Here is a 25487-nt window from a genome sequence, read left to right as displayed (position 1 = left end):
AGGCCTGATAGCCCAGCCCACTTGACTACAAACCCTGGGCACAAGCACTCCATTCAGGGTGCCCTGCATCCCCAGAATCATGGGTGTCAGCTGGAGAGATGTTCTCATCCACTGCTAGGTTCCAGCTAACATGTGAAATGCCATAGACTTTTGGAATCTCAGAACTGAAAAGGCCTTTGAGGGTCACCCAGTCCTAGTCCCATCCTGCCACCCAAAGTCTCCCAAAAGTTGAGACACTGCCAGGGGTGGGCTTGCCTCTTCCCCCAGGATGGTAGGTTCCGTTCTGGTGAGCTATCTGCACAGCAGCTCCTATCCTGGGAAGGGTAGTTCCTGCTTACAGGTAGGAATGATTTCCCTAAAGCCAGGGCTCCATTTCCTGCATCTGCCACCCTCATGCATCTGCTAGGGACCAAGGAAATCTGTGAATGGCCAGCCCTTGGGGCCACATCCCAGCTGGGTCAGGGACCTCTGTAGGTAGCACAACCCAGGTCTCCACAGGTGGTCCCCACACCCCCACTGAAGAGGCACAGATAGAAGAGAAGCACCCTAGAGGCTGCAGGAAAGAGGCGGCTCGCTGCAGGGGCCCACGCTGCCCCTGGGGCTGCAGGTAGATACTGGAGTAGGGGCAGGTGGCAGCACCAAGTCTCTGAGGTCCTTCCCTTGCCCATCAGGGCTGACACATACTCCCAGGCAGCTGCTGGACAGGGGCTGGGGGAAACAGCCATACTGCTCTGGTCTGCTGCCCAAATCACTGTCACTGTCCACACCAGGTGGCCATGGGTGGCAGCTTCTCACAGTTTCTTCTTCCTCACCACAGGGATGGGCACAACCTGAAAGATTTTGGCCTTGTGGTCCTCAGTGTCCAGAGTAACCCAGATGGGCCGGAAGCTGCCTTTGAAACCAATGAAAGCCATTTGCTCTGAAAAGCAATGATGAGTGACATGAGCAAAATCCCTGAGAATGGCAGCCCCCACCCCTTCCCAGGGCTCCCCATCACCATTCTCCTGCCCCCATCAGGCACCCCCCCATCCACAATTGACTGTGTCCCTCTGGGAAGAGCTCGGCCGATTGCTCCTGACATTTGTTCATAGGGGGCGTGCAAGGTCGCACCTGAGCCCTGGGGCCATCTAGGCAGGCGGTGGCTCTGCTTCACATAGTGGGAGATGGGACAGAGTGGGAGGGAGGACACCCCAGCCCACCCTTCACTTTGCACCAACCCCACGGTCACTAGCAAGTCCCTGCCCCTCTCTGCAGCCCAGTGTTCCCATCTGACAAATGATGGCGTTGGCATGAGAGATCTCTTCCTCAGCTCTCCCCCTCTGTGGCTCTAGAAGGAGGGTCTGAGAAGTGAAGGCACCTGTCCACGGTCATGGAGTAAACGGCACAGCCCAGATTAAATCATGAGACCCCAAACCCACACAATGCTCCCTGTCTTTCAGAGGTTGAGCATCCAGCAGGCCTAAGAATCCATGTCTATATTCAGAAACAACCCGCCTGGCAGGCAGCACACATTTGTCACCACTGGGCAAGTGCCACTCAACTTAGGTCACCTTACATACATCAGCTTTTGGCAACAGGATCTTAATTTAAAAGACAGAGGTCCCAAAATAATCCCAGGCCTGGGCTGGAAAAGACACTTCTCTTTTCCTGGTATTCTCCTTTGGCTGGTTTGAAGGGCTTTTGTTGTTTCTAACTTTTTTCTAGTCGCTGCCTGGGACAAATGTCCCCCATGATGGCCTTCTGGTGTTGAGTTCATCGTCAGGCTGGGGCAGTAACTAAGAAGCCTGATCTGGATCAAGGAGAGTAGGCCCCAAATCCTGACCTTAAGAAAGTGAGGGAGAAGGTTCCAACTTGCAATTAGCTTTAATTAGCTAACTCTCAGCATCCTTATCTTACGTGGAAATAATAGTACCTGCCACCCCTGTTACTAATGAATAAGTGAGATAATCACGAAATGTTCAGCCAGGTGCAGGGCTGAGCATCCAACAGCAACCATAGTCACAGCTGCCACTATCATCCATGGAGCTGCTCTACGCCTAGAGGACTCTGTCTGAATCAGATCTGAGGATAAGGTGTGTCCAGTGACAGTTCTTCCAGCATAGCCTGCAAATCTGCACTAGGCTTCGCCACAGACGAGCCATGCCTTGTCTTAGACAAGACAGGTAGATTCTCTGGGCTTTAACTTTCTCTTTCTCTACCTATCTCAGAGGAACAAGTAGGAGCTTCACAAACTGCAAAGGTCTGCATGAATGGTGGCCATCAGCTGGGATGCCAAGGCATCCTTCCTAAGCCGAGGAAGAGATAAGGCCCCAGCCAGGCTGCACAGCAAGAACCAGGGAGGAGCATTAGAGAAAACCATCTCTCTGATGATTCTTTTATAGAATAAAGAGCTCATGTGCTGAGCAGCTGAGTGAACAAGTCAAGCAAGTGGACAACTCTCCCTTGTAAGGGAAACAGGTGGCTTGCGACCATCCATCCCAGTAGAGCTTTAGCTGTGTTGAGGATGCTGAGACTGTGCCCAAGGTAAGTGGGAAACACTGTTACAGACCGAGCAAAAGAAAACGGCAGCCTCTATGCCTGGTGTTTGCCTTCTTTAGCCTTATGGTCAGTTTAAACCCCAGTCCGAACTCTTACCTTTCAACTTGAGGCCCTTGTCTGCCCCAAGCTTTTCCAGCACTCTGGTCCATGGACCCCTGGAGACGTATCTTCCCTTCGAGGCCATAAGGACTATGGAACTGAGTGAGAAGGGGCTGGTTAGATGACTGGAGTGGGAGAGCAGACTGTAGCAAGGGTGCCTGGGGAGGGCCCTAGTGTGTGGTGGGACGCGACTTAGCTGGCCCAGAGGCCCAGCTGGGGATTCAGGAAAGGGCAAGCTCTCCTGTGTGCCCAGCTGACAGGCTCTTTCCATGAGGTGACTGGCGCCCCAAGTGCCCTCCCACACGTCTGGCCAGAGTTGGCGCCCATGGCCTTCTCCAAGCCTAGACTCAGCACTCTGCTTTCACACGCCTATCCCCAAGCAGGACAGAGTACGTGCACAGAGCACACAGTCTGGGCAGCACCCACACCAGATGGGGCTCCCAAGGGGACTTCAGTGTGTGTGAATGTTCTTAGTTCTGCCTGGCTGGGCCAGACAGAAATAAGCTGGGACAGAAGAGCAGAAGCAGAGGGGGATGAGGAAGAGGAGGTGAGGGAAGGAGGGCAGAAGCATCTGTCAAATCATAGAGCCACTCAGAAGTCCCCTGGGATCTGTGTGCACCAGAGCAGGCCTTCCAGACCAGAATCTGCTCTAGTGAGTCCCCCAGGTGAGAAGCTCATGCAGGTGGCCAAGAGCTTACTCAGGTGGCTGAGAGCCCTGTGCCCTCTCCTGGGGCCCGTGTTGCTTTTGTCTTCTGATGATGTTACAGGCTTTGAACAGCCCAGAGCCACCTCCCATGAGCTTCAGGAAGGGCCAGGCTTGAGACCTTTCTGGGAAGAACACGGTACAGCTAGCACCTGCTCAGGGTGACCTCTGATGTTCATGTCACCTCTCAGGTAGGCAAGACAGGGTGACTGCCTTCATTTAGTAAATGGGGAGACTCAGGCACATGATCACAAGCATCTAAGAAGACCAGCCAAAGGGGAACTGGGTCTGGGAGGGGCAGAGGTCTAGGACAGCACATGTGCCAGCCCGAAGGTCCCAACTTGCAAAATTTCAACCTGAGAATGAGGATTGTCTGCTCCCTTCCTTGGGTGACCCGGAGTGTGTTCAGTGTGGTGGTGGCAGACTCAGCAAGCCAGCCAGACGGCAGGGAGTGAGCAGCCCCCTTGGGAACCAACACGGGTAGAGACTCAGTGGGGCTTGCAGCCCAGCTCTCCAAGGAGCTTCCTAACCATAGACCATAGGTCAGACATGGGAAAATTGCATGGGATTCTGGGAGCTGTTGTCACCCCCATTTGTTTTCCATCAGGAGCTGCAGAAAAGCTTTTAAACTGTTGAGGCCTGTTGAGGCCTGGTGTGCAGTCAGGGCAGGCAGGAGGGAGGCTGCTGCGGGAGACCCAGCCTGGAGGGTGGGTGGGGTGAGACTGGTCCATTAAGGCCAGGGGCTCAACACAGATGTGTCCTTGACTTTGGCTTCAGGCTCTGTTTCCAGGGGGATAGTTCTCCACTGTTTCATTTCAGAAGGGAAGCTAATGGCCCTCTGGTAGAGCTCAGCCTCCCTGCCCTGGTCCCCTGGACTCACATAGGGGTCATACCCTGCAGATGGGGATCTGGGTTAGCCCCCAGGAGGGGCACAGGCTGAGGGGTCTTCTGGTACCACGACAGCCTCCTGATGGTGCTCAGAAGCCCACCTGCCCACACTGAGAGCCTCCCTTTGCCTGGTATGTTATCCTTGTGGCCCCCAAGTCCCTGCACCAGTGAGCACAAGGTCCCCCACAGGGTGACAGGGAAGAAGCAGCTCCAAGAAGCCATCCTTAATATTTCTGGTGTCAGTAGCTACTCTTCTCTCCCTGGGACCAGTAGTGTCCCTGTGGATGGGGTGAGAGGGTAAGACAGGACCTGCCTGGCCCATTCTCTGCTACTTTCCCAGGAGGTCAGAGAGGGGTCTGGGTTCCCCACACAGACCTTGGTCTGGATCCTTCAGTTAGGGCTTTCCATGGGGAGGGGCGCTGGAACTGAGAGGAGCCTCTCATGCCATCCTGAACAGAGCAGCTCAACTTTCTACAAGCTTCTACAACCTGTTTCATTTCCAGAAAAAGTACCCTGGCCAAAAGGCATGAAAACTACTGAAGTCTAGAGAATTGGTGAATCTCCACCTTCCATGTGAATCTGCGCGTGAGAAATATGACACTAACGCAGCGTCTGAGGGGGACGTGGAGCAGTACCACATGTGAGTCTGGGTCCAGTCTACCCCATGCCCAGGATAAAGGCGGCACCTGGGGAGCATATTAGTTTCCATCCAGTGACTATTTACTCAGCACCGTCCATGTGGCAGACACCATGCTAAGCACTGAGACCTTCCAGCAGGCTGTGGTTCCCAAGTGGTTTCTATATGCATTTAACCAGCCTGGTTCTAGGCTAGAAATGCAAAAGGATGGAGACATGGCCCCAGGTGACAAGAAAGATGCACTCTTAATGGGCAAGAGACATGGCACTAGTCTTGCTGAGAGTCATGCTGTAGTAGAGGCCGAACTTTTTATTGCATTGGAAGAGGCCTCACTGAGGAGGTGGTATGTTTGTTAGACTAGAAAGGTGGTGGGGTGTTACCAAAGATTGCTAATGAGAGGACACAGGTGGCTCCTACATTCAAGAAGCTCACACCAGTAGCCGGTACGGAAGATAGATTCAGGTTGGGGTGACTGCAAGAGGGTGGCCCACCAGGAGGTCATGGAAACAGTGCTGGTGACCACAGGGAGGGCCCAGACAGGGCAGCAGTATAGAGGCTAAGAATTCAGTTCCATACGAAACACGGAGGTGGCCTTTTCCAAGTAGCAGTTGGATGTGAATGTCTGGCACTTAGGAAAGAGATCTGGACTGGAGATCTCAGAAGCCACCAGTGTTTGGATCTTACTGAAGGTGTGGGAGGGGATGAGATCATGCCGGGCGTGTGTGCAGTGAGGAGGGATGGGGGCCAGGGCAGCCATCCCATTTGTAACAGGGCAGCCTTGGACACCTCAGCCTGACCTAAATTCATTGCAACCCTGGCTCCGGCATGAGAGTCAACAGGCCCAGAGGCTTCCCCAGGCTGCACTAGGGTTTGTGGCAGATGGCAGAGACTCCATGAGCCTTCTCAGACTGGTCTTTGACAAAGGCCTTGGGGAGGGGGAGAGGGAGGGGCCGGGGCCCTGGCCCAGGGTCCCACTAGCGGAGGCAGGGACTCACTTGTCGGGGATGGCTGCCATGTAATTGAAGAGCTGCCATGGGATGCCCTGCAGAATGGAGTTCCTGAAGCTCGCATGGCTCAGCACATGCCCTTGGCGCCCATCGATCACAACCACCTGGATGCCATCTTCTGAGCTGGGGAACTTCCTCCCATCCACCTGCAGAGCCAAAGCACCCAGGTGTAAGGGGGGAAGCCTAGAAGTTCCTTTGTGTGGGAGGTATCCAGACAGGACCTAAAGATAGAGGCTGTCCATGCAGCTGCTCAAAGCACAAAGGCCATTCATCTCAGTCCCTCATAGCTCTCTGTAGCAGGCTGAATAGTGGCCCCAAAAGATGTGCCCACCTGGAACATGTGAAAGTGAACTAGTTTGGAAACAGAGTCTTTGAAGATAAAATTTCAAGTCAAAATCATTGAGGGTTTTTAGGTAGGCCCTAAATCCAAGATGGGTGCCTCATAAAAGAAAAGTAGAGGGAGATGTGTGAGCAGACTCTCCCTCAGAGGTGCCGGGGGCCAGGCTGCCCAACTGTGAGAGGAAGACGTTCTTATGTTTTGGCTGCAGCCCCCCAGCCCCAGGGGCTGATGCTGCTTCCGGATGAGCAGGCCCAGGCCTTGCAGGGGGCCAGAGCCACTCACCTCAATGTAAGCAAAGTCATTCCGAAGGTGGAAAAAGTGCTGCTTGAAGCTCTCCATCTTTACTTCCAAGAAGTGGTCCTTCGTCTTCTGAAAGACAAATAAAACCCACCATGGTGGTCAGATCCGGGCAGTCATTCCCTCATTCCCACGCCCCCCAGGAAAGGGTTTGTGGAACTGAGCAGACATCCACACAGCAGCCTAACTGGGTCTGGGCCGGCTGCAGGCCCCGGGCCCCTGCCAGCCACTCACCAGCTGAGGCCCAGAGAGCTTCTTGGGCATCGGCACGTCCACGACGGCCCTCTCAGTGAACTTGGGGTAGGCTGAGGCCGTGCAGTCGCTGACACCTGCATTCTTTGGGATGAGAGCTTTGATCTTTATTCTCTCGCAGCCTTTCACAGAGCAGAAGGCAAACTTCTCTCTCTCGTTCTGAGCTTTCAACCTCAGCAGCAGCAGCCTGTGCATGGAGACCAGTGGCCATTCCTCAGTGTCTGAAACCTTCCCCGCCCCTCCCGCCCTGAGACATCTGCAATGCACTCATCATTTACTATGTGATTAGAGCCAGTGGCCTTATAAGATAGAGTCGTGTCCACCAGAAGGATGTATATAATTGGAGAAATTTTAAAAAAACAAGCACATTGGGGAAAAGCTAATAATGGCAACTGTGCTCTGACAGGAGCTCCATGCCATGCCACACACTTACTGTGGAGCCACTCATTATCCCACTGAATCCTCACACAGTCCTGTCCAGTCTGTACCATTATCACCCTGATTTCCTAGATGGGGAAAGCATGGCTCAGAGACATGAAGTGACTTGCCCAGGAGACCACACGGCTGGGAAATGACAGAGCTGGGGTTTCCATCCCATCGTAGTGCCTGGTGAAGAAAAGCTCTGAGTCTTCCTAACTCTGGTCTTCTCCAAACCATAATTTATTCCAAATATTGTTTTATAATTTATTAAAAATAATTATTATGAAGAAAGCTGGCTCTGTGGTACAGGGAATCAGACTGGAGAAACTACAGCACTAATTTGGGAGTCATCGCAACTGTTCCTTCAGCTCAGAAAAAATGCTTTCAGGCTTCGTCCCATGTCTGAACATTAGCAGATGTGAAACGGGTGATCTGGCTCAGGTGCTTTCCAAGACCCACCCCTCCTCGAGCCCCAGCGGACCAGGCCACCCTGCCACCGTGACCCCCTGTGCCCACCACACAGCAGGGGCACACGTCGGACACACAGAGGGCCATGTGCCTAACGGCTACCCAATAACCAAGAAGAGTCTCCCTCTCACAAGACCCAGGGGATCTTGTGCACTACTGGCTGGTGTTCAACTGGAAAGTTGCATGACACTGGGGCTAGTGCCACTATTTTGTGCCATAAGGAGCTGGGAGAAGAAGGCAGGGCACAGCAAGAAGTGGATACAAGAGGCAGACTCTGCGAGTGGAGTTTGAGAGTGTGAGGAGGGAGAGCGACCCAGACAGTCGGTGGCTGCCTCACATGATCCCTGAGTAAAGCAGCAGTTGCTAGAAAGTTCTCTGCCTGGAGTGGCGCTCTCCGTCGGCATTCTATGCCCTGCATAGATCTGGGGGGTAGGTGGCCCCCTTAGAGCAGTTTGGTGGGGGGCAGGGGGGTGCTGCCCATGGCCCCATCTCCCCTGGAGGTTCCCAACATGTCCAAAAGTTCCCACTTCTGGGACCAAGGCACAGAAGTGGGACGGGTGCTGGGGCTTCTGCACAAGACTTAACAGCACTCGGGTTTCTTTGTTGCCATGATGTATCAGTTGATGTGGGCTGGGAGGGACCTGAAAGGCCATCTAGCCCATGTCTCTGGTTTTACAAATAGCAGCTGCCTTCCTCAACTCTGACCACGACTCAGATGTGCCCAAGTCAGCTGAATTGTGAGGTTTGGGGACGTATGAGCCAAACACAGACCTCTGCCAGCCTCCAGCTCAAATCCCTGCTGTGACGAGGTCACATTTCAGAGCAGCACTCCGAGGCTGTACACCTTCCACACCAGATGGATTTATAATTCAGTAGCCCCTGGCTTAGGTGGTATTTGATAAACTCAGCTATCCAGGATTTTTTAAAACTGGAAAAACTGAGAGATGATTCAGAGCTTATCTATTTCAGACTTTGGGATTCCTTCGCATTTAGCCTCTTTATTTTTATCACCCCTAATTACAGCAAACTGGTTGTCAAAAGTAGATAGGTTGCTGCTAATGGCAGGTGTTCTCAATCTTAGAAAAAAAGGACCACAGATTTTTAAGGTAGAAATATTAAAAACATCCCTGAGAATTCAAAAAGCCTAAGAGTGCAGAGCTCTTCTCCCTAGAAACAAACATCATATAACTCCACCCATGGTCCCTTGGGTGTCACGGACCTGAAGCAGAGGCTCCTAGTCCTTAGGCCTAAAGATAAACCACACTGCCAACAAAACATGCATTACACAGCAACATCTGCTTCTGGGAATAAGGGGACAAATTACAGGTTTTGTTTTTTGAGACAGTCTCACTGTTGCCCTCCGTAAAGTGCTGTGGCATCATAGCTCATAGCAGCCTCAAACTCCTGGGCTCAAGTGATCCTCCTGCCTCAGCCTCCTGAGTAACTGAGACTATAGGTGCCCGTCACAATGCCCAGCTAGCTTTTCTGTTTTTAGTAGAGACAGGGTCTCGCTCTTGCTCAGGCTGGTCTCGAACTCCTGAGCTCAAGCAATCCACCTGCCTTGGCCTCCCAGAGTGCTGGGATTATAGATGTGAGCTACCATACCTGGCCCAAATCACAGATCTTAAAAGATTTTGATCAAAACACTGGCAGTTTCCATTTGAAAAATTCACATTGTTTGTCCTATTTCCCACGATCCTAAAGAAGAAGAAAATCTCCATGATTGGTGTCACAGAGACTTTACCTTATTCAAATTTGGTTTCTTAATCATAATATTTCCAACATTCCATCTAATTCCTCCTCCTCTGGTTTTCATATGGACGTTTGGGGAAGTGAGGAGCTGCCCTGACTGGTGGGTGTAGGGTACGTGTCGGGGAGCAGGCTCTCTAGTCAGCCTTTGTACCTGAGTTTGGAGGCTTAGCTATCTGTAGGGAGCAGCAATTGCTCAGTGCTGCCCAGGGCCAGCGAGGTCAAGATGGTTTATTAAGCTTTTCTCCATCAGCACTAAAACTGGACCTTCCTTCTTCACCACCAGCGTGCCTGTCCCACAACTGGCTTAGAACTTGTGTGGGAAATGAAGGGTATTATTTATTGCTCCCCCATCCCAAATTTTACTTATGCTTTTGATTTTTAAATTTTAATTTTCCCTAGTCTAACTGATAAAGCCATAGCTCTCTTTATAAAAGAGAGAAAGAGGTAACATTGTTAGTCTTCCTCCGGCTTCGGTGGGTCTGGACATTCATTAAGCAACAGATAGAAGAACAGAACTCTCCTTGCTTTTCTGGTTCTGTTAAAACGTTTCTTTCAGGTTAAAAAAGGAGATAACCCTCTGACTTTTCACAAGGTCTCCAACAGATGACCCAAGCACTCCCCCCACCTGCGCCCCCTGCGCCACCTCCCAAGCTACTCCAGCACCACACCTGGACTGCAACACTGCCACCCTTGTCCACCTTCGGGGCAGCCCATCTGCTCACACATGCTCTTCTTTTTTTTTTAGACAGACAGAGTTTTAAGATGTCACCCTTGGTAGAGTGCTGTGGTGTCAAACTCTTGGGCTTAACTGATTCTCTTGCCTCAGCCTCCAAAATAGCTGGGACTACAGGAGCTCGCCACAATGCCCAGCTATTTGTTGTTGTTGTTGTTGTTATTGTTGTTGTTTAGCAGGTCCGGGCTGCGTTCGAATCTGCCAGCCCTGGTGCATGTGGCCAGCACCCTAACCACTGAGCTACGAGCACCAACCCATGCACACTCTTAATAAAGTTCTGCTATTAACTCTACGCAGCCTGGTTCTTTGTGGCTCCTTTCTATCTCCTGATATCCAACAAACATTTTATCAAGTTTCCTCAATATTAGAATAGAAAATTTGTCATAAAATGGTCTCTTACTTTTCTCCTCAAAGTGTTTGGTATCAACCTGGGTAGATGGGTTGGCATTTTTAAGACGTTAGACTCAATTTCTTTTTAGGGGAGGGACCAGCAGATCCCTGAATGTTCTGACTGCATTATCTATCTCTGGTGCACTTCAGCAGAAGGGGGAGGGCTTTGGATATAGATGGGTCGGAACCTAGCAATGCCAAGTTTGTGCTGTGGCCCTGGAGAAAGTCACTCTTATTTTCTTTGTGACTTCTTTGCTCATCTCTACGTTAGACATCAAATCCTCTGCTCCAACTGGAATGTTGTGAAGATCTGAGATAACATCCCATGCTTTCTGGATTCTAAGTTACTGCCTTGACTTTTTTCCTGAAATGGGGATAAGGCCCTACAATCCTTGTGTATATAACAGAGTGTTTATTTTACTCCTAAAGCTAAAAATGTCTCTGGTGCATGGTAGAGTAGGTGGTAGGAAAGGAGCCTGCACTAACCCTGAGGCTGTTCTCAGGGTTATGGGGGGGCTGGAGATGAGATGAAGCCAAGCCACTGTCCTGCAGCACATGGCTGGAACCTGCTCACCCTGTGTCCTCGTCCCAGTAGTAGTGGCTCCTGCCGAGGTAGCTCTGCTCCAGTTTGTCCATCTGCAATGTCCTCACGAAGGTGCCTGTCTTGGACGTCTGCTTCAGCAGGCGATTATGAACATCTGAGAGGATGGAGAAAGTGGTGCCTCGCGGGTAGCAGAGCCCCACTCGGATCCAGTCACCCCTAGGAGCAGAAGTAGAGTCAGGTGACAAGTAAGGATGTCCAGGCCTCAGGGTGTTGGGGAGAGAGAGAGAGCAATCTCCACCAAATAGCACCTCCATTTCCATTTCTGCATGGGGCATTTTGAAAGGATACCTGCTGTGGGAATGATGGGGTTGCCAAGTGGAAGGAGGGGAAGAGCAGCTGAATGGGTCAATTGTATGTCTCCAGGCCTCCCCAGTGGGGAAAAGGCATTCTCTTGAGGATTTAAAGAGCACAGGATGTAAAGGGCCTAGGTTTGGCCATGTCCAGTGTGACTGCACAGCCCATTTCATCTCACTGAGTCTGATTTTTCACATCTGATAAATGTCTTTCTCATAGGAATACCGTAACAGGTAAGTAACATGCATAGAAAATACTCGGACATAAATATATGAAGCCCTATCTGGATGCCATCAGCCTATCACTTTATCTCATCTCTCTCTCTTTATAAAATGGTAATAGTAATTCCCAGGTATTTTTGCCATTTAATGAGCACTTGGTAATGCCAGGTCCTGCCACCCATTGTCTTCCTCCATTCCTTGTCGGACTCCTGCAAGGTAACTCCATCCCCATCCCACTGATGGCAGAAGGGAGGCTCCCAGGGGTTAGATGCCCTGCCCAAGGCCACCCACACCCATAATAGTGGGGCCTCGGCCCATGTGCTTCGATTCTTAATGGCCAGTGATGTCAACCTCTGCAGGCACCTCCAAAAGGAATCACATGAGCTGGTCAGAGGCTCTGTGCACACCAAGCCCAGGACTTTGCAACAAGGTGTCATTATGGCCACCGACTGTTTTAGCCCTAGCAGCTGTCCTGGATCACAGCAGGCCTGGCCAGGCACCCACTCACTTGTTGAAGTTGATAAGCCAGATGGCGAGTTCAGCAGGAGCCGTGTGGTCCCAGTGGATGGTATAGCCCTTCTGCAGGGTGACGACCGGCTGGTACTGCTGGTAGTGGGTGCTCCTGGTGAGGGCCCCCTCCAGGTAGAGGGGGTGACTGGGGGAGTCGTTCTTGATGATCTTCATCCGCAGGTTGCTGGTCTTATAGGCCTGAATGTACATCTTTTAAAACCCCAAAAGGAAACACACAATGAGGCTACTATAAGGGATTATGCTAAGAGCATCTGGTTAACATCTGACTACAGACCGCACTTCCAGAGGCACTTTCTCCTTACAGAAACCTTAATAGAAGGCTTGAGTGAAAGAAAGGCCAAATAAGGAGACAGCTCTTCCTGCTAGTGGACGCAGCCCGCAGCCCACGCTACTCCATGTGGCTCAGCTAATGTCTCCAGTGCAGCTTCAAAAAGTGCTCTGCTGAGGGACTTCCTGGAGAAACTGGGGAGGAGTTTGCTTAATGGCCAGACAGCACAGTTTGGACAAATGAGCGAGATGAGGAAGAAGGACGGAGGGAGACGGAGGGAAAGAGAAGGCTCATGATTTTCCTGCAGTGCAGCCCACCTTGACGGGCAGCGGTCCTCCCTGAATCTGCGAGTGCACCTGGGTACCCTGTCTCACCTGTCCCTCTAGTGCTCAACACCTGGCCCCCAGGGTCAGTCCTTGTGGCAGCAGTATACAATAGATAAATAAGTGTTTTCTCAGTTCAGAGACAAGCCGGAGAGCAGAACGACTAGCCACTGAGCTCCAGGGACTACAGCGCCTGGGTGCATTAGCCCAGTCTCAGTTTAAAACGCTGTGTCCTATACTATGGCACATTTTGTATTTGTAAGGTGACACCCTATCACTGTGACCAGGAGGGACCATCACATCAGTGAGTAGTGACACGGTGCCTTTGGAAGGCACGTGTTCTCTTCCTCTCTAGTTTTATCACCTGAGTCATTAAGACAAACTTGGATTCTGCCCATCTGATGGCACTGTCATGAGTATTGAAAGAGAAAAGGTATTATAAGCTGTAACATCAAGGAAGGAGATTACTAATAATAACTAACCACCCGCCAGTTACCATAACCTGGGGAACTCTTAACATTCAGCCATTTTCTACAGAGGACAAGCAACGTACCAGAAAGTAAGGGCGGGAAGGAATTTCATGGTTCCCACGGGATCCCTGGTCCTTGCTCAGTGGCGCTAAGTGATGCCGAGAGCCTGACTGCTGCGAAGTGCCAAGGCCTGGGTCACCCCACTTATTCAGAGCATGCCACCCTCTGACTCCACTTCTCTCCTTTCCTCCTTAGACCATCACACCAGCCACTTGCTCCCCTTCACATTTTGGCCCCTGCCCTGCCCACACGTGCAGCAGAAAGCCTCCCCCTGAACATTCCATAAGCCCCCTCCTCTCCCAGGGGCCTCTTGGGTAGGGCTGAGAAAATCCCACCGCCTGGGAGAAGGCACCTCTTCAGAAGTGCGTGTCCAGTCTGGCTGGGTGCTCAGCATTGCCAGGCTTCCTTCCACATGCCCTTGTCAGCACTTCCCACTCCCTGCAGCAGCTCTTCCAACCCTTTATCTCTCTCTGCAGGCTCCTCTCCTCAGACCTACTCCCCGAATTCTCAGCACATGACCTCACCTCCTACTGGGGAGAGAACTGCCCTGACTTCCTGCCCCTTCCCCTGCCTTCCCTTGGTCCTTCCCCTGCTCAGTGTTAGCTCCTGCTCTCCTCTGGCAACCCATCCCCCCAGGCCCCTATGTCCTCATCCCTCAGCCTGACTCTAGTCCTCTCCTTTCTTCCGCCCCCAAACACCCTGATTCCTGCCCTGCACAGTGGGACGACAATGCCTGCCTGCAGGACAGCAGGGAAGCCACTTCTTCACTCACACACCGTCCTTCCCCACTGGGATACCCGGCTCCCCGGTACTGCCCTCTTAATCTCACAGTTCTTCATTTTCTTGAGCCTCTCTCCCTTCCTCATTTCCTCATCAGCCACTCATCCAAATACGAGCAGTAACAATAGTATCCTGATGGCCAGTCGGGGAGTCTGCTCACTGTACAGACCTGTGCTGTCCTGTGTGGGAGACACCAAGCCCCGGAAGTGTGGCCAGTGTGGCTCAGGGTCCAAATTTTAAACTTTAGTTTCATTAATTTAAACTGAAATTTCAAACAAAAGCAATGTAAAATATTTTTTTCCATCTCAATTACCCTGATTTGATCATTGTACATCGTGTACATGTATCAAAAATCACACGTACCCCCAAAGTAGGTGTAACTATGATATATCAATAAAAATAGAAAAATATTGAACATTAAAAAATATTTTGTCCACTAAACATAACTTTATTGCTTTAGTAGGACTACATTCCACCTTGTTGAAAATTGAGTGGGCCATAAGTATAAAATATATAATGGATTTTGGAGACTTAGGAGAGAAAAAAATGTGGAACGTTTCATTTATGATCTTTTATAATGATGATAGTGGTGAGATAGTATTTGAAGTATACTCAAATAAAATATTAATAAATAAATTAGTTTTTCCTATTTATTTTTACTTCATAACACAGCTACTAGAAAATTCAAGATTACATATGTAGCTTATATTTTTATTGGAGAGGGCTGGTGAAGGATTTTACATGCATTAGCATTCTACTTCCCACGTGTTCTGACTCTGACTTTGTAAAAATTCTATTGGATGAAAGGGAAAAGAAAGAAGGAGGAAGAATTGTCTATCTCTTTCTGGCCTGGCACAGACCTGAGCATATAGTAGGCACTCAATAAATGCTGGTTGTGTGAACGAGGAGGAGGTGAGTGAGCAGTCCCCACCTGCGCATAGCGCCCACTGCAGATGGCCCCCCTCCAGTCTGGAACACTGATGCAGTCTGGGTGCCGGACCAGCCAGTTGTCGTCCTTGGTGAGGTAGGAGCCAGGGTACTCAGACACAGAGCCATCAATGTCGTGGAACACAGATGTTTTATCCCCATCCATGTCCAGTTGATTGAACCAGGGCCCAGGCTCTCCGAAGAACACTCTGGAAGTAATCTAAACAGAGCCCAGGAAAGTTAGGCTGGGCCAGAAGGTGAAGGGAAATTGCAGCCGTCATCAGGCTGGAGTGAGGTTTCCAATTTCCACTGACATTACAAACCAGCCAAAGCAAAGATGCTCTCAGGCTCTGTAAGTGACCGCATGGCTGACCTCTTGGATGGAGCTGGAGCAATGGTCAAAGGTTCATCGGGCCTCAGCTCCCAGACCTCTGTTCCCTGGAGGGCCAGATGCCGTGGGTGAGCATGGGGACTGTGCTGACACCCAAGCTTCGTGGCCCGGAGTGGGAGGGGGGCACGGTGTGTGAGCGTGTGCAAGAGAGGTGGTGGAAGCTGTGCACACCCACGAAAGGGCAGACGTGTGAGAACCTATGTGAGTGTGTGGTGTGTCAGGAAGTCAGTCTTGCAGCAAGAGCCCCTGGAGATACTGTGACTGACCTCTTCCAGGCCCTCAGCGGTCTGAGTAAAGACATTAAGTAATTTGAGTTTCACATCTTTTCCCTCAGTCTGCCAGTAAGTGGGCAGACAGGCGCAAGGCAGGAGCAGGAAAAAGGAGGGAAGGTCTGGGAACCCACAGCCTCAGGAACAGGCCCTGGATGTGTCCTGACCCCCTCATCCTCAGCTCCTCTTTCGCAGGCTCTGCCTAAGCGAGAAGGCCCCTATTTATTATACTCTCCTCTCAGGGAGACGTTACATAGGCCGTCTTCGGCAAAGACTTCCTTTAGAAACTGTTGGGTTTGTTTATGCCAGCTCAGGTGGCCTGGTCACTCAGCATGCAGAGCTAAGACCCTAGGAGGAACAGCTGTGGGCCCTCAAGTCCTGCTTCAGGCTCCTCCTGAGACCGGCTGGGTTTCCAGCAGGGTGAGAGTGAGAAGGCATTCACCCAGATGTGACCTGCAGGGTGACCTACACTTGTACTTTTCCAGTTGGGATGCAGTATAAACTGGGACATGGCCCAGCCCACTTGGAGAAGGTTTCTCAACCCCTGCGGTGGTGGCAGAAGCTGCAACTCCAGCCCAGGGGATTAGTGACTCACCACCCGCAGTCTGAGTTTGCTGGGAGCCTGCCCAGGCTCCTCACTCACCGGGACATCCTCGAAGACGATGCCGGTCACGTTGTTATGGGGGCAGCTCTGCCAGGCGTTGTTCAGGCGGAAGGCCAAGGCGCTGGTGTGCCGGCCCTCCAGGGCAGCGAACTTCCGGAAGGTACAGTTCTGGATGTTGATGGGGCCATCATAGAACTGAATTCCTCTAATTGGAAAATTCCTACAGAGTTAAGGAGGCAAGATGTCAGTCTCAACACCATGGCTTGCCCCCTTGGAGACTCCCCTGGTAAAGCCATCCCTGATTCCCACATCTAGCAACTCCCTCCACCCCAGTCAATGCAGATTCATTAGTTAACTCCCTGAGAAAGCATGCATGAGGCTGGTGACCCTCTGCAGAGAACGCTCAATATGCCGTCCCAGAGTCACTCACATGGCTGAGAGAGGGGCTGCTCTCACCTGGGTTAGCTAGCACTGAAGGAGACCCTGATTCTGCCTTTGCAAAAACTTCTCAAAGATACATATCCACTCAGGTTGGAAGTTTTAGATGTGTATATATTTTGTGTCCTGACTCTAGCTACAGGAATTATATTTTCCTAGAGAAAGGGAAGAAAGCTCAGGAAGGTAAGAGGGGTCAATCTCATCACCCGGAACACAGGGACCACCGTGCTGCTCACTGGCTCTGGCCCTTGCTCTCCAGAGGGAAGAAACTCCAGCAGAAGGGGACAGACTCCTTACCACTGACCCAGCCTGCGGCTTTCTGAGGAATTGACCGAGTCCATTTTCCCTGTTAACTCATCGACTCTCCAAGGCCCTCACACCCCTCTCCCACCACATGGTTATCATCCAGCCTGTGCCTCAACTCCCCGGCAACACAGCCGGGGACTCCTCAGGACAGCCCTGCTGGTCTATTGTTGACAAATCCAATGAAAACAAAATCTTTCCTGCATTAACCCAATCCTCACCCTCAGGGCCCATGTGGAATGAGGGTCGTCCCTGATGTGCATGGCACCCTTAACAATGTGTGACAACTGCCCCATGTTGTCCTCCCAGCAATGATCCCCTCTCCCAGTTGAAGACCCTAGTCTGCATGGGACACGGCTTTGGGTTTTGTTGCCCTCCTGGTTTTCTCCTTTAAATGTGTTTTGGACTGACTCTCTTACTTCCTCACCCTCAGAGGCAGATGAAACACTCCCTGGAGTGTGCCATCACCGGAAAATGGAGCTCACAGTCCCTGATCCCAGACACTAACTGACATTAATGTAGCCCAGGACCACATCATGCGTTCTGATGGCCGTGCCGCCCTGGCTGCTCAGATCAACATGATTTTTTTACTTCTCTCTCCCCATTCCAGATTTTACTCCTCTGTGGTTAGTCTCTGTGGCTTCAGCGATCTCTCTGCCTGGTAGAGGACTGAGTAACTCATAGCTGACAAGTAGAAACCTCAGCAGCTTCTTCCCCTCCATCGGGGGGAGGGGAAGCTGCCAGTCAGATTAAGTCTTGCAGGACAAGGAGCTGCTGTAGTGGCAAACCTACTGGCCTATAGGAAGGGTCCTTCCACTGTGGTCCAAGCCACCTGGGCCCCAGATCCTATTGTCCATCATTTCTGTCCCCACGTTGCCACTCTCTCCAACAAACAAGCTGTTCTTTATCTCCTGCTTGGAGCCATCATCATACGGGAAGGTTCCACCACTGCAGAGAGAAGATGGTTGAGATGAGATGTGCAGACATACGCTCCCACACAGGGCCACGCACGCACTTGCTCTTACCTGGCCAGGGTCAGGCCAATGCCATTGTCTGCAAACCTGGGGATAAAAGCAGAAAGTCAGAGTGTGCCTGCCCCTGCACCCTTCCCTGCCCCCGGGGATGCTGTGGGGAAAGCAGTCTTCACACAGGTAGAGGCTTTGCTGAGGGTCCTGGGACTCCCCTATTCTGCACAGTGAGGTGATATTCAGGTCCCTTCCCACTCAGCCTTTGACTGCAGAGAGAACCTGGTGACCCTGGAGGCTCTCAGCATTTGGTGGCACTTTGTATTCCCAGCATGCAGACTGCGGACCATGTGCCTCTCCCTCTAAACCTCTCCTCTGTGAGCACAGGGCTCAGTGGGAGGTTATCAGGAGAACAACCCATTCTCAGGACCTGGGCTGGGTAGAGTAGAGTATGTGAATGCAGTTCCACTTTCCCTTTGCACCCTCACTATGATTTCAGCTGGAAGCTGAAATAGCTGATCTCTAAGCTTCCTGGAGGTCAGGTGGGTGCTAGCCCTGCCGAGTGCAGGGGCAGCTGCACGTGCACGGGGCCAGCTCCCGGGCTCCCTGCTCGGCCCTTTTCAAGGGTCAGGATGAACATCCTCCTGGAGAGAGCCAGGTCAGGAGTGACAAGGGACTGTGTGAGTCTGTGCTGCCAGACTCTGTGGCCAAACCTGGCGGCCACCTTCATTTCCTTTGTCACTGGGGCAGATACAGTTGGTCTCCACGCCTCTTCTGCCTTTGCCGGCCTGCACACCCTGCTGGGCTCGTCTCCCTGCCAATCTCCCTGCTTTCTAAAACCTCCAGTGGCTCCACATCACCCACAAACCCAAGCTCATGGGCCTGATGAGTTGCTGGTCCTACAGCCTGCCGCTTTCTAGCTCCCTGCCTGCCCCAGGTACACTGCTCACCTCTTTCAGGGCACACTTGCTTTTCCCTTTCTCTAAGTCCCATCTAGCTCTCTCATTCCAGGGCCATCATGCAGGGTCCCCTCCAGCTTTTTTCTAGAACTTCTCTCTTCGTGTCTCCCAGCCCTCTCATGGACTTCGCCATCATTCCTATCACCTAGTTCTCTGGATGGGGCCCTCATCCTCCTCCATGTCCCTGGGAACCTCACTGAGACTCACAGCTCTTATGCTCACCAATCCAGTGACTTTAAAATCAGTCACTTTTCACACATGTTCTTCCACAATTTGGGGCATTTCCACATCATGTCTCACAAGCACCTCAACTCAACGTGTCTAAAGCAATACAGTCATTTTCCATCCAGCCAACCCACTATCCCAGAGGCTCAGTTTCAGCCTCTGCTGCCAAGTCATGGCTGGCTGCCCTGCCTCTAGGAGCACCCCACACACCCTGGCCTACATCAGGGGTTACTGGAGAGAGCTTTCTCAAATGGCCACATTAATATTGGTACAAAGTCCTTGAAGGGATCACCATCTTCACTCAGCCCCTGACTGCACTAACCTTGTCCACTTGTAGGACGCAGCCTTGGTGCTAGCCAGATTCTGGACTATTTGGATGTGTGTAGCAGACAAATAAAAGATACGTCCCCATTCACAGGGGTAGGGAGGCTTTTTTTTTCTTTTTCTTTTTCTTTTTTTGAGAAAGAGTCTTACTCTGTCACCTTGGGTAGAGTAGAGTGCCTTGGTGTCACACCTCACAGCAACCTTTAACTCTTGGGCTCAAGTGATCCTTTTGCCTCAGCCTCCCCCAAGTAGCTGGGAGGCACCTGTCACAATGCCCAACTGTTTTTAGAGACAAGTTCTCTCTCTGGCTCAGGCTGGTTTCCAACTCATGAGCTCAGGCGATCCACCCACCTCAGCCTCCCAGAGTACTAGGATTACAGGTGTGAGCTACAGGGCCTGGCTCTACAATGTTTTTGACTGCCCCAAATCTGGCATTTACTGTCTTTGAAGAGACCTAAATGCCAAAATGCCCAACCAACCAGAACCAAGAAATCGCTGGACTTAGAACACCGCAGAGAATTCTAGCACTGACATCACCTCATTTCCCTTCCACCCCCGGCTTCCAGCTGCCTCCCGCCTAGTGTCCCCCTCAGGTGTCACTGGGCCTCTGCTCTAGAGCAGCCTGGCAGCCTCGCCTGTGGACTAGCATGTCACACTGAAGGAAAGCTCTTCCCTCCACTGAGCCAACTCTGTGCCACGCTGGGGACTTCTGCTCTCAAGAGCCAAACAGAGCGAGACCCTTCCCCAGTCTGCTCTCTTCTTCCCCCACCTCCAGCCCCTTCTCAAAGCCCAAGGCTTCTCTTCTCCCAGGCAGAGTGACACTCTTTCCCCTAGAGAGGCCCCTTTACGTCTCTGGCTCCCGCTGCATCTGTCTAGGGCTCCGTCCCTGAGTCAGTTCCTCTCTAGATCTCAGCTCTCTCCATCTCCCTCTCTGCCGATTCTGCTCCTCACACACTTTTCACTTCCTCTTGTTTCCTTTCACCTTTATTTCTCCTTTAGTCACAAGAAAATGGAGAAATCGGCTCGGCGCCTATGGCTCAAGTGGCTAAGGAGCCAGCCACATACACCTAAGGTGGCAGGTTCGAATCCAGCCTGGGCCGCCAAACAACAATGACGGCTGCAACCAAAAAATAGCTGGGTGTTGTGGAGGGCACCTGTGGTCCCAGCTACTTGGGAGGCTGAGGCAGGAGACTTCCTTGAGCCCAGGAGTTGGAGGTTACTATGAGCTATGATGCCACAGCGCTCTACCCAGAGGGATAGCTTGAGGCTCTGTCTCAAAAAAAAAGAAAGAAAATGGAGAAATTCCTTTATTGCCTATAATCAAGAATTTCTGATTTCTCATTTTTAATACAAAGGGCAAACAATGAGAACATGTCACTATATCCCCTAACACAAGTTCTAGCTCGGCCGCCTGTCCCTCCAGGTCCCTGTCCAGGGTGGGCAGGTGGCTTCACACGGGACCCTTACACAAGAACGTGGGGCTTTCTGCCTTTTCCATCTGGGCCTTGGAGTCCAGTGACTTAGAGCTTCAAGACCAAGCCCAAACACTTACCTTGGGAAACTCACTAAATGGAACCTTGGTTTATGTCTCTAAAATGGAGATAACCATTTATATCTTTGAGAAACACAGTAAGAGAAAAATGCAACCAAGGGTTCAGCACACAGCAGGTACCCCGCATATTCTGGCTTCCTCCTTCTTCCCTCCCTCAGCTGACAGGCTGTGTGACCTTGAGAGAGCCAGGCCCAGTGACTATTTGGAGGCAAATCATGACCCACAGCCCTTGGCACTGCAGGCTGAAGCCAATTTTTACGTTTTATTTTTTGATGATGATTTTTATTATTTTTTGGCACCTGCCTGCTGCCATTCTATTCCCCTGCCTGTCTGGGGGACAACCAGAGGCCAAACCTCAGCATGTCTATTTCCTCTCTCTACCTTGCTCTCCTTCTCCGTGAGGGGTGGGGGAGAGTGTCAGGTCCCCTGTGTCCCAAGGCCACACCCCCTCACCGGCAGTTGTCCAGCCACACGTCCCCGCCACGCAGCCAGGCCCCATGGTCCTGGTTCTTGTAGGCTGTGAAGTGCCGGATGATGGCCGGCTCGCGGGGCTTCAGCGGGTCGGCGTCCTGGTGAGGGCTGTACCTGCAGCACAGTGTGGGGAGGGCATAGAGCAGTGTTGGGGCATTGCCTGGCTGATCCCCTCTATGCTCTGTGAAGCTGTCACTGCTCCTGCTACCCCAGAAGGCAATGACTAAGCAGAAAATTATTCTCATCATTTGGATTCTGGAAGGAACTCTCTGAGCTCATCACAGAAGCAAGAAGCCTTTCTGCCACGGCCTTACCCCACACGAACAGATCCCTTCCACTCCTCATCAGCACCACTAAGAAACCTGGCCCTGAGGGCCGTCAGAGCACAGAGGCAAGTTCAGGCAGCCAGTCCCACACCAGACATGCACTGCAGCCCATGGGGCCTGGCAGGAGAGGCTGGAGACACCCAGATCTCCCACTCCTGGCAGTCACCCTGAACCTTTCCTTGGCCCTTCTTGGCACAAATGGAGTGGGGAGCTTAGATGTTCAAGGATGTTAGTTTAACAAGAACGATCTGCGGGCATCACCGTGCTGCCAGTGTTACCACTATTGATGGCGACCAGGCCACTCAGTCCCTTTATAGGGTGCTGATCTCCCTAATGACTTTTTTTTTTTTTTTTTGCAGTTTTTGGCCAGGGCTGGGTTTGAACCTGCCACCTCTGGCATGTGGGTGCCACCTCCTCTCCAATGACCTTTTAAAAGTAGCCCCAGCTTTCAGCTGAGATCAAGACTTATTTATAAGTACAACCTGATTAGTCTTTCCCATGAAATTGATGGTGACATTTTTTTCTCTTTTCTTTACATTTTCATCTTGGTCTAATTTCTGTGACCCTCCCCATCCTGATCTAACCTGCTGTGACTCACCATTCCTGCTGGCTTTGCTGAGCAATCTCAGCAAAAAATTCCTCTAGGAGTTTCTGTCTCCCTTTGGCTACTGGAGCCTGAATCCTAATTCAGACTTTGCTCCACGATACCCTGAACACCTAGCTCAATGCCCTGCACACAGAAAGAGCCCAACAGCTGCTCTGTGAATGAATGAATGAAATGAATGAGGAGGGGAAAGGAGCTGGACTGCAAGGTGGCTGTCGTGGATATCTTCCTGAGGACCGAGTACCTGGCAGAGATGACAGAGAGGAAGGGCCGCTTGTCCTTGGCAGAGGCTGCAGTGGTCTTGACCCCATTGTCTATGATCATGCCAGCCTGGGGAAAGAGACATGCAGGGATGTGTTAGTTCTCCTGTCGGCCTCGAGCATCTCCTCATGCAGCCTCACAGCATGCTCCTGAATGCTCCAGGAGGGCCAGCTGTGTGCCTGGGCTGCACCAACCAAAGTCCAGGGTGATGGTGGGGGAAGTGAGGGACCTGCCTTATCCTGCCTCACTCAGACCAAATATGGAATATTTGACCTCTTTAAGGTGCAGATGAGGAAACCAAGGTCTAGAGAAGTTAAGGCCATGCAACAAAGTCCACACACAGAACTGACACTGCTTTAGAAAGTCATTAGCCCAAGCTCCAATTAAAAACATTCTTGGGAAATTTGTCCACAATGACTTAAAGGAAATGCTGCAGCCAAGTTTTATCTTTACCTCGGGCAGGGGACAGTGGCCTTCCCAGTCTTCCCTCACTCCTACCTGACCTGACAGGAGATCCTGGCTTTCCCATTTGGCTCCAGGGGTGCCCACGCTGTCAATCATGGGTTGGTGGGAGTTGAAGCAGCTGAACAGTGCTGCCCAGTGAGGCCACCATTTAGTCTTCCCTCCTCCCTGGACTCAGAGATGTGCAGTCCACTCCCAGATTTACTCTCATGAACTATGACTTTGGGCAAGCCCCTTCACCCCTTCAGCCTCAGTCATGCAAAATGCTTATTTCACAGGGTGGCCATGAAGACAAATAAGGCACCCCAGGCAAGGAGCCCTGGGGCAGGACCCTCAAGCTGTGGGCAGGAGTCAAGGCTTCCTGGGCATGAACACCAAGGATGGGGCCCCCTCCTTCACTCAGACAATCCAATCAGCTAAGTTGGAGGTTCCTCTTTGCTCTTTTCCCTCCTCAAGACCCACCCGCACCTTCACCGTCTCTTTGTTGGAAACCCTCTCTCCACCTTCCTGCCTCCTCCAGCCTCTCCAAGGTTTCTGGGTACTATGTGGCCACCTCCTCTGCTCATACAAAGGCTTCTTGAGGGCAGATGGGCATCTCAACAAGCACCCCACACATCCTCTCCGCTGTTCCCCCGCCCCTCAATGGCAATACGACCTCAGCACCTCTGCATGGAGACAGCTCCCAGAGGCTTTGACAGCCTCAGAAATGCCCTGAGGCCCTGCAAGAATCCACCTCTGTCAGGTGACACTGTTGCCCTCCACACATCTGCCCACTGCCCCACAAAACTGTCCTCTTTCCTAGTTTCTGGGATGTGACACTGCCCAGCTCTCTCCTTTCCCTGCTCATTCCCCTTACTGGGCCCTGTCCCCACCTACATCCCAGGGGTGGGCACAGATCTGCCCACAGAATGCATCTCTTCTTTTTGAGCTTCTCCCGAGTTGAGCTTTCTCAAACTTTTTTTTTTTTTTTGACTGTGAATGTAGCCATCCCCTTTCTAGGAGCCTCAGCTTCTTCCACTGGGGTAGTAGAGATAGGAACTGACCATCAGCCATAGCACTTGGAAGTCTATCTATACACGGCTGGACACGGTCCGCACCCTCTGCCCCCAGGGCAGCATCTCTGGGCTCAGCCTCACTCCAAGCTCCATTTCCAGTCTTGGCTGCTGCCCTTGATGGGGTTCCTAACCAGGCTTGAGATCCCAGGCCTCTCGGTGCTCAGCCCCGCTGCCCAGTTTTCCCAGCACTGAGGTTGGTGCTGGACGTACGGCAGGCTCTTAGGAAATGTCGCAGAGTGGATGAAGGCGAGGCAGGAACCCCCTGTTCCCCATCTGCTTACTTAGCTCTGCATCCATGGAGCAACCCATTTGCAGAGAAACAGCCCAGAGGGAGCCATGGAGAGCTCTCTGGTGCTGCCTCCCCCTTCCTTCAGGACCACGTCCTGGGTTTCTTCAGCACATGGGTCAGGCCTAACTTTTCATCCTGGACACTACACCCATCCCCACCAAGTGAATTGCAAATCAAATTCAGGCTCAGCTCGGGGGAGGCTGAGAGAAGCTCTCTTTACATCAGCCGTCAGCTGGGGTGAAGGCGGCTCTCGCTGCTTCTGTCTCCAGCTAGATGCTAAGTCAATGCCTGTGTGGAAACCACCACAGGAGAGTCTTGTGAAGAGCCGCCAGTGGCCCGGGAGCCCTCACAAGGCTGCTCTGTTTTCGAGACCAATGGTAAGAATCAGTTGTTCCCAGCTGTAGTTGAGTGGCTGTCTCGGCTCTAATCATCCACAGCCCTGGGAAGGGGGACCAAGAGGCTGGCTGGAGAGGCCAGTCTGGAAAGACTTACCCGGTAGTTGGAATGTGCTCTGTTGTTATGGAATTTTCCCAGTGGAATGTGCTCTGAATAACCTGGGGAGTACATGCCCACAGAGGGCCCTGTCGGTACATGGTGGAAAATGAACCAAAATCCAGTTTCCTGTTGGAGGAGAGCAGAGGGTAAAGAAAGTCACAGAACTCAGCCCCAGCGGGCTCCCAGTCAGGACAACCCCACAGGCCGCACTGCCCAGACAGGCCCTTGCTGCCCACTCCCAGCACACTTCCATGTGGCCTAGTTCTTGAAAGGAAACAGTGAAAAGTCTGAGATCAATATGATTTGTGGGTCCACCCTGCCAGTTAAAACCCTACGTAGGGTCCTACTCTAACAGACCTGGGATCCTAACTGTGGGTAGGGGTGTCACTGTAGGGGTTACACTCTTCCTCCTGACACATGAGGGAAGGACTTCATGAATGTTCCCCACCTTTATCTTCCATTCCCCAGATATGGAAGCAGAGTCCCAGAGAG

At 51.8% G+C, this 25487-nt stretch overlaps 1 protein-coding gene across 1 annotated transcript in view; it reads right to left on the bottom strand.

The window, feature by feature from the left end:
* Positions 1–501: 501 nt before the first annotated feature.
* CEMIP (cell migration inducing hyaluronan binding protein) overlaps positions 502–25487 on the bottom strand; it is a 65097-nt gene continuing 40111 nt past the window's right edge. The window contains exons 15-28 of the mRNA XM_003784582.2: positions 24993–25121; positions 22678–22763; positions 21486–21617; positions 18033–18068; positions 17800–17955; positions 16306–16486; positions 15007–15222; positions 12152–12363; positions 11099–11284; positions 6744–6948; positions 6495–6581; positions 5861–6018; positions 2635–2735; positions 502–919 (exon numbers count right to left, since the gene is read on the bottom strand). Of these exons, the coding sequence (XP_003784630.1) occupies positions 792–919; positions 2635–2735; positions 5861–6018; positions 6495–6581; positions 6744–6948; positions 11099–11284; positions 12152–12363; positions 15007–15222; positions 16306–16486; positions 17800–17955; positions 18033–18068; positions 21486–21617; positions 22678–22763; positions 24993–25121 (2013 nt within the window). The 3' untranslated portion in view covers positions 502–791. The remainder of the gene's footprint in view (positions 920–2634; positions 2736–5860; positions 6019–6494; positions 6582–6743; positions 6949–11098; positions 11285–12151; positions 12364–15006; positions 15223–16305; positions 16487–17799; positions 17956–18032; positions 18069–21485; positions 21618–22677; positions 22764–24992; positions 25122–25487) is intronic.

Source organism: Otolemur garnettii, unplaced genomic scaffold (genome assembly GCF_000181295.1).
Source record: "Otolemur garnettii isolate 467f Iridium unplaced genomic scaffold, OtoGar3 scaffold00011, whole genome shotgun sequence".
NCBI classification, from domain to species: domain Eukaryota; kingdom Metazoa; phylum Chordata; class Mammalia; order Primates; family Galagidae; genus Otolemur; species Otolemur garnettii.
The sequence above is the reverse complement of the archived record's forward strand: the minus strand, read 5'-3'. Positions and strand labels throughout refer to the sequence as shown.